The 9102-nt window shown below is 31.9% G+C and overlaps 1 protein-coding gene across 13 annotated transcripts in view; it reads right to left on the bottom strand.

The window, feature by feature from the left end:
* LOC106474893 (coiled-coil domain-containing protein CG32809-like) overlaps nt 1-9102 on the bottom strand; it is a 386694-nt gene that overhangs the window by 10450 nt on the left and 367142 nt on the right. For 10 of the 13 annotated variants that reach the window (XM_022383530.1, XM_022383634.1, XM_022383845.1 and 7 more), the window contains 3 exons: nt 6486-6561; nt 4359-4442; nt 3840-3945 (listed from right to left, as the gene is read on the bottom strand). In XM_022383530.1, the coding sequence (XP_022239238.1) occupies nt 3840-3945; nt 4359-4442; nt 6486-6561 (266 nt within the window). Of the gene's footprint in view, nt 1-1610; nt 1661-3805; nt 3946-4358; nt 4443-6485; nt 6562-9102 lie in introns of those variants that run through there. The other 3 variants (XM_022384076.1, XM_022384191.1, XM_022384133.1) reach the window with 3 other exon arrangements.

Raw genomic sequence — 9102 nt, 5'->3', positions numbered from 1 at the left:
TCCGCTGTACCACTTGGGGGGGGGGGCTGAAAAAGATGTAACATACACCTATCCAGATAATGGATTTTGATAATCCACTGAATGTCCAGAAGAAAATAACGACAATAAAACAAAAGAAAAGAGAACAAGTTCGGTTCCAAACAAAATATTTTGTTAAATTAACTGCCAAACTCACTACACTGAGTTGCGGTCTCCATTCATTAATTAAGAACCTCCTTTCATCGCTTTCTTTCACAACAATGTGAAACGAACTGTGATATATTGATATGTCACATTCTCTGAGCAAGTGATCACGTATATTCGTTTTGTTATAGGTCTACAAATTTGCATATTCTTTTATTTGTGTTTCTAAGAGCCCACCTAATGGTTTATTCAGTATACCTAAAAATTACACCGAGAAAATTAAAATACGAAGAAAAATTATTTATATTTATTAACTGCAATAAGCTATAAGGTTACAACGCTGAATTAGATTTAAAAAACAGTTATCCTATTAATAAGAAAGCAATAATGTTAAAGAATATGAAACTTTAACAATAAGCGATAATTTTTAAGAGGTTTATAACGTTAACTTTTATATGCAGTTAGCACACCACAAATAGCTCATTGTGCAGGTTTGTGCTTAATAAAAACAAACGGTAAAAAAACGAGGGTTTTTGACATTATGTTCTATGTTGATGATAAAGTTAAACAATTGATTGAAGGAGATAATAATGTTTGTCATAAATGTTTGCTGTGATTTCTTGAGAGGCCACCATAGATAACATATTTATTCCCCCCCAAAGAGGGAAACTTCAACGGTAGATCTGTAAACTTGACAGACAGAGCTTTACAGAAACAGACCTAAACATTTGCTAAGGTGTTTCGTAGGATATTTTCTCCTTTAATGTTATTGTCATAGTCAAGAAACCGCATTCAAAATATAGAAAAAAACCAAACTTCTCTGCTCGTCCTAATGTGAAAAACTCCCTCCATCGGCTGCTTTTGGGACAAGAATATTTTCAACCTGACGAAAATTGTGTCTTTACTTCGTACAGTGAAATGTTGCGTAGTAAAACATTAATAATTATTCTGGTCTTAAATAAAAGCTTAAAGTTGTAGCATACACTAAAACTAGTGAAAAACAACAACATTAAAGTTGAAAAAAAAAGCAAAGTATTATTAAACGAGTCATGGAATGTCTCCAAGAGTAACATGCAGATCAGAATATTACCAATTATCAGATAATGTAAATGTGAGATAAAAAAGGCATAGAAGACAGAGTACTGCTCATAAAGATGTAGAATATATATATATATATATAACCACTATCTTAAGAAACACAATTTAACGATCATAGTTGTTAAAGTGAAAGAGTTACGAAGTAAAACTAGCATGCCACTTTTGTGTATTGTCTGTTGGTTCATGCAGGACACATGTTTTTACAAAAAATCTGAGTGAGAAAGAGAGAGAACGATTTTTATTAGACCTATCATGCTGACCGTACTGTAGTCATTCCGGGTTTATGAAAAGGGGACGTTCCGGGCATAAAGAGAGTGCAATAGAGTAGACGCATGAGAAGTAAGCATAGATCGGAATTAAGTCTTAAAATCTAAGAGTAGATATATTACTCTATTTTCTGTCGAAAGTTTGAACTCCGCTTCCACTCATGTCTGCCAGACTAACGAAGAAAAAAAAAGTTGAACAGCTCGTGAGAAACTAAAATAATACAATTAATTAATATTTTGTCTTCTCAAACTTAAATTCAAAAACACAACATATAATCGGGACATTTTTTTCAACGGTTTAGTAATAATTATTTCGTATTAGTTTTAAACTTTTAATGCTTTCTTAAAATAGTTTGGCTAATAAACAATAAGTACCCGTACTTTAAAAAAAAAAAGGTAACAAAGAACGAAGTAAAATTAACAGTTATATCATGAAATCATTCAAACTTTTGTTCATTTGCTTCGTTATTTATAATACAACGCACTGTAAATATTTTCCGACGCGTAATGAATTCAGCACTGGAGTTGAAAGAAAAAAACTCTGTTGAGAATATTTGATTCAATTGAAAAATTAAAAAGAACAGTAAACACTTACCCCCCCCCCCTTATGTTGAGATGTTAACTGTTGAGATGATACAGTATTTATTTTAATCTTTCAGAAAACTTTTATATAGCTGTTTATGTCAAGTAATATGATTATTTTTATCGACGTATATACATTTCTTACGTTTAAAAAGCTTATAAGAGTTGTACAAATAATTACAAATACTTATCTGGTTTATTGTGAATAACCGTATGTTGCGTACGTATTTATGATAAAGCTACTTAGGCTACCTGCTGCTGTACCTTATGTTGTAGGCAGCCAGTCAGGTACACCATACCATCCACTATCCACGCTAAGGGATTGTCTGTCACTCTTATAACGCGCTCACACCATAAAGTGGTGAGGACATTTTATGGAATAGTAGAGATTCGTACCGGTTTGTCAGCTCCAAACAGCTCTAACAGAGGGCCAACTCGCACCCTGTTTTTTTGTGTGTATGTGTAACTCTAAGTATTTTTAATGTTCTCAATAGTTTTATTGCACTGTTTCTGAATTTTACAAGTGTAAATACAATACAGCATTTCTCAATTAAAATATTTGTTTATAATGCAAGAACAATGAATATTTGATGTTAGAACCTAATGTAAATAAAATATTGTTTGTGAATTAGTTACTGTTTTTCAATACCTTTTAAGCAACAACAAAAAAAAAAGAAGAGAAATTTATATCCCAAAATGACTAGCTCGATGAGTACACTGTACGGGAAAGTGAAAAACAGAGAAGAATATATTTATAGATTTAAAGAACAAAGAGGCCTGTAAACTGGAAATCAGTGGGCAGGAACAAAGATATAAACTATTTTAAAGCTACTAATATAGATATCAATAAAGAAGTCAGAGAATGCGCCTTTGAAATGGTATACAGGTGACAGTATAAACGGGTTGTTGATTGGAGTAAGGTGAGGAGAATAAAGTTAACCCTCACTGTGCCTTCGCTACGTCAGTATTAATCCCTTCGGGTATTTTTAACTTCTAAACATTGAAATGTGATAAAACTAACATTTACTTGTCCCTGTTCAAAATAATATTACAGTATTTCCTTATGGAATTCGCTAAAGGACTTATATGACATTACAGGATTTATAGAATTGATAAATATCTTTGAAATTGATTAAAACAAGTTTTAAACAACACATTTCGACTTTTGAGCTTTGAACTCCTTTTCTGGTGTGAAACGTGGTTATAATTAATTTTCTTGTCATAGGACAATATTATTAAGCTTACTATACCTTAAAAAAAGAACACAACACGTTTTATTTTGTCTCTTAGGGTTTTCCGAGAAGAGCGTTTAATAGTATTTTCACCATATCTATTGCCGACAACGCTTTTCGCTCAATGCCAGAGCTCATCAAGCCGGCTGGAATATGGAAGTGATTGGAACAGTAGTTATATATGCCATTTGTTAAAATAACAACTGTTATGGTGTAAACGCTTGATGAGCTCTGGTATTATAAACTTTCTTCTCGGGAAAAAACCCAAGGGGACCGAATAAATAACACAGCGTTTAAAAATTATTACAATAAACTTAATACCATTCTATTATGATAAATATAATTGATTTTTATATTTGAGTCGTAGCATCCACGTAGTTATATCCATTTATTTTTGTAAGGTGGATCATGTCCAGGGGTTGATAGTAGGACATGTCCTAACCCAGAGGGGATGTATTAGGGAAGAGGTTGAGAGGTTCAGAAAGACAGGAAGGGTTGACTCACTCTGAGTACTGATGTGTTACACAATGGTCCTTACTTTGGCAGTATGAGCATCCCCATTGGAATGGGATCCATCAGCAGACAGTGATTTTTCAGGCATTGACTGAGCACCTGTGTGCCGCTGTTCTTGTACAGAGGCTAGTCTGGAAATGAAAAGCCGAATACTAGAGAAAAACATTTCGTAGAACTGTATTAACGAGTAAATTATTGAAAAGAGGGAAACACCACATTGAAATCAAATTAAGAAAGGTATATAACAAAACAACATAGAGGCAAATCCTTTGATGTTCTTACTGGTTCTTAATTCTTACACCTTCATTTCTAATAAAAAGAATATTTTTCAATATTGGTATTTAACTAATTAAAGAACATGAATCCAAACACAGCCACCTATGCTTACAATTGCAAGAAAAAAAAATGTCGCAAATTTTTAATCGTGTTATAAACAATCTGACGACATAAAAAAAGGAAGCAGTACTTAAATTATTTAATAGAAAAAGAAAGTTGAGAATTCTTTTATGTCTCAGTGGGTATTTAATTGTATTTGGGCTCTTACCGTTTGAGCGTGACTAATGTCCCTGTTAGCTTCTTACATCGTTTAAGAGCATTTTCTAGTCGATCTGGCTCGTCGCTAAGAAATCTGAAGAAAAGAAATAAAATTAATGAAATGAAGTCACAGAAATGAAATTCACAAGATACTTATAAGGATAATCGATAAAATATGATTATGGTATGGAAGAACAGAATCAATAAATAAAGTTATTCAGGTTATGGTCTGTTGTTTATGGGTTCATGAAAGGACATAACCTGGATAACTTTATTTATTGATTCTGTTTCATGAACCCATAAACAACGGACATAACCTGGATAACTTTATTTATTGATTCTGATTGTTTCTTGGTTTATGAAACAGAATCAATAAATAAAGTTATTCAGGTTATGTCCATTGTTTCTTGGTTTATGAAACAGAATCAATATACAAATTTATCCAAGTTGTGTCCGTTGTTTCTTGGTTTATGAAACAGAATCAATATACAAATTTATCCAAGTTGTGTCCGTTGTTTATCGGTTTGCACGCATTTCTGTAGTTACATTTTCATAAGAAAACCAAATGGTTTTTCAGGCTAACCAAAATATATAAACAAATGAACCTGGTCTGTTTTGCAGTTCTCACCGGCGCATTCTGTTTTGTAATTTAAGATCTATATCAAATATTACCCCTCTACTCTTTTAGACAGATTTTATCACGCTTAAAAAATCATTATACGTTTGTAGGTGGAAAGTACCTTATCAGTATTTTATGAAAGGAATAAACAATAATCACACATCTTCAACGTTTCGTTAAGCAAACTACGAACTAACAATTACATACAGTAATTCTGATATCTGCAGTGTAAACTTACGTCTTGTAAACTAACTCAAGAATTAGCGTATTCAGTGGAAGGGGTAATTCAGGTTTCCAAACGTAAAATAACAAAATGTTTCGTTAAGAAGTACGTGTAACATTAGTGAGACCGCCGAGGCTGACCACCCTTTCAAGAAGAAGTCGAGTGAATGTAACGCGATCGATCCTGAAAGATTTCACTGTATATAAGCTTTAAGGATCTGACCTCAAAAAATACATGACATATTACGTCCACTGAAGTCGAAATAAATAAAAAAAAGAATTTTTTGAAACGCAACTATGAAGTTACATTTGTGCAGGGATTTTTCTGAAAGTTCAATGAAGTAATGTCCAACTAGGTTTCTTTTTTTTTTGTAACTGTATCAATCAATTGCTCAATCCGAAAAGAATCAAATTTAAAAAATCAAGAAGTGATTTCATGTTGTTTAAAAATTTCTTCCCAAAATGGCCTGTTTCGTAAAAGACTTTAAAAGAAATGTTCCAACATTCATCAGATCAGAACTGTACTTTGTATCATTCGCACACCTAAAAAGTGCCTTTCAATCAGAAAAATGGAAAGGCTTTTTAAAACCCTTAAGTATTCTTCAGGTAAATACGTTACGATAAAAAAAAAACCTGACTCGTCACAGTTTGGAGAATGTATATGATGAAAAGGTTTCCGCAAGTATCGTTTAATTATAAAGATGCCCCCCAGTGGCACAGCGGCATGTCTGCGGATTTACAACGCTAGAATCCGGGTTTCGATACCCGTGGTGGGCAGAGCACAGATAGCCCTTGTGTAGCTTTGTGCATAATTAAAAACAAAAACAAACAATTATAAAGATAAACAAACGGAAGCTTTTGTTTAACTTATTTCGAAACTTTCATACGAAGATACACAAAAAGCTATCCGCGCACAGTAGTTTCTAGTTTTGAACTGATAGATTTAGCCAACTGTCCCCACCGCTAACTCTTTCACTTTTGTTTTCTGACTGAACAGTGTAATTTTATCATCATTACTATACCGTAACTACGGCACCAAAGTGCGGGACACTGTTTTGAGGCAACGGGTCACGAATCATGAATCCTCGAATTCACAGTTCGAGCATGGTAACCACTTTCATTTACGAATGAACTAAAAATATCATCAATGGTTCACTAGAAACTGAGTGGGAGCAGTTCATACGAAAGTTTCAATTTAATGAATATGAATAAAAAGCAAAACGAAATCTAGATGTCAACTGGGTTATCGCGTAGTCAATATATATTATAGTAATTTTAAAGGTGGGTCCAACTCACTTTTCTTCCTTCTTCACGACTTCCATCTCTGAACTTATGTTTGCTTTCATCCTATCTTGAAGTTCTGGAAAACGAACTGAACGAAAAAAAAAAAAAAGAATCGTAGCATTACTGACTATTTCGAAGTCGCCAACATATGAAATCCATGTTAACGGTGCATTAAATATTATATATCAAACACAACCCAAAAAATGTTGAAATTGTAAATTACGACATTAACCCTTTATAAAGATGTGCTTTTGCATCAGGATTTCTCAGAGACAAAATTTACCAATAATCTGCATAACCTGGAGAACAAAATTTTGTGAATTACAAAAAGAAAGGTGCGAAATATATCATATTTATTAACCAGTTTTAACTACACTTAAAAAGTAGTTTAGACTATGAAAACAATTTCATCAGCTTCTTTAGACAAATTATGCAAGAGAGTTAAAAGATAAAGTGATTTTATTTGTTTTGAACTCAATGACATACCGTTGAATAAAACAAACTCCTAGTAATGTTTGCTGAATTGTTTTTGACCATTAAGAGGAGATTACAAAATATTTTGATAAACATGAACACTTACTTATATCTTAAACTTTACGAACTTCATTCTTCTAGAAAAATTTCTTCATATTTATGTAAAATTTAATGATTTCACAATTACTGAAAAATATAATATGTAATAAACTTAAATATTTATTTACGATTCAATGATTCAAAATTCTTATCATTTAAATTTTTCATGGTAGATACGTTTCTAAAATACATATAAGCACTTTTATACAGTGCCAAAGTAATTTGAATAATATGGAAGAATGTTAGTGAGTTATTTATCTGTAGCTGTGTATATTTAACTTACATACGTGTTAATACCTCAAATATTCTAGGTTTGCCAAGTTACCTTTGTTTGCTAGTGCGTGCATATTTCTGTAACCAAGCCTTCATAATTCAAAGGAATACTAGTTAACGTTGGAGTTAGATGCTACACTACATTATTATATTTAGAAGTGGATTCCAATATTTTTTTCTTGCTCTATATATTTTTACCTTTTCTTCTAAAAATTTTATTATACTCTTGATATAGTTTTTTAAACAGTTATGGGGCTCAAATGTTTAATGTATTACCTCAAGGGGGTTTGTCTTTAATAGGTTATACTTAAATAACTAATTTTGTTTATTATTTTCTGGCCTCATCAGGAGCTAGTTCATTCCCACTGCTGGCTTCAAACAGTGAAGATAAGTGTGATAGGAGTTTTTCTCCACTGCTGCGTGGGCTTCACTATCATAAATGCTTATACTATCACGGCATATTTAACTGTTTTCATTGTGTAACTTATGTTCCGTTGTTGTTTGTTCCAATCCTAACGCTTAGTCAATCTGTCTGTTTAAGTGCACAAGTCTGTCGTTCGTCATTCCATCCACTCATCTATCTTTTGCAACACACACGATGTGTGTATGTGCGTGTTTTTTTATGTAATCAAAATTATATATTTTTTCATCAATCCTAATATCATATGATTCGAAGTATACTTCTGCAAAAAATGGATCGTAAAAAAAGTGGATTCTCTTGCTTAGATGAATTTATTATAGCATATGAGAAATCTGTCAGCTGACATAATGATTTCTTACTAGGGCATGAAAAATTTGTTTGTTTGTTTTTAATTATGCACAAAACTACACAAAGGCTATCTGTGCTCTGCCCACCACGGGTATCGAAACCCGGTTTCTAGCGTTGTAAGTCCGCAGACATACCGCTGTGCCACTGGGGCTGAAAAATATGACAAAAACTATTTAAATCAGAAAAATAAACAGTTAGTACTAATTGAAAACGGCAAAGATGTAATTATTTTTAGAATTTAAGTATATTTCTAGATGTTCCAATGTTGAAAAACATAAATGGTTTCGATTAAAGTTCCTAAACGAGGTACTTCAAAGAAAAAATCATATAAGCTTGTACAACAAATCATAACATGCATTTGGAAAAGTATACTTAGTGTTGCATGACGTTGGGATTATTGACACTTTTTGATTGGTCTACTTTAGTTTCTATGACAAATTTGTTATTTGTTTTATAAATTGCACAAATAAATTTATAACTAATTTCAAAACGCAATTTCTATATAAATTAAATAAAAATTATTATATTAAGTTAATTTCAAAATTCAATTTCTATATAAATTAAATAAAAATTATTATATAATTTTTTCCCTGTATAATTATTCATTAAAATCAAAGTTAAAATCGTCTTTTATTGCACAGAAAAATAGCATGCCTTCTCTCAGGCAAAGCGAAGTTATTTCCATAATTTGTACGTTGGTTAACATTTATTGTGCTATTCATTTTTCTGGAAATACCATTATCTCTAATATTTAATTTTTGGCTTCCATTAAAGAGCTCTTGCAACTTTTGGATCCAATTTCTTATTATACAATAAGATTCTTTAGACAACTTCTTCCTGTGTGTGTAGCACGTAACTTAAAATTTTGATATTACAGTTTTCATCAATGAAAACAACCTAGTTCGGACTTACATTTTGTTCATTTCAAGTTGAAATTGTTTTAGCTTCTTCTCTTCCTTTTTAGTAAATTTATGAAAGAAGATTGTTTCTGACGAACAGGGAATTTTGTAATTC

The sequence above is a fragment of the Limulus polyphemus genome, unplaced genomic scaffold (assembly GCF_000517525.1).
Source record: "Limulus polyphemus unplaced genomic scaffold, Limulus_polyphemus-2.1.2 Scaffold0, whole genome shotgun sequence".
NCBI lineage: Eukaryota > Metazoa > Arthropoda > Merostomata > Xiphosura > Limulidae > Limulus > Limulus polyphemus.
This window is presented reverse-complemented; position numbering and strand designations above follow the sequence as displayed.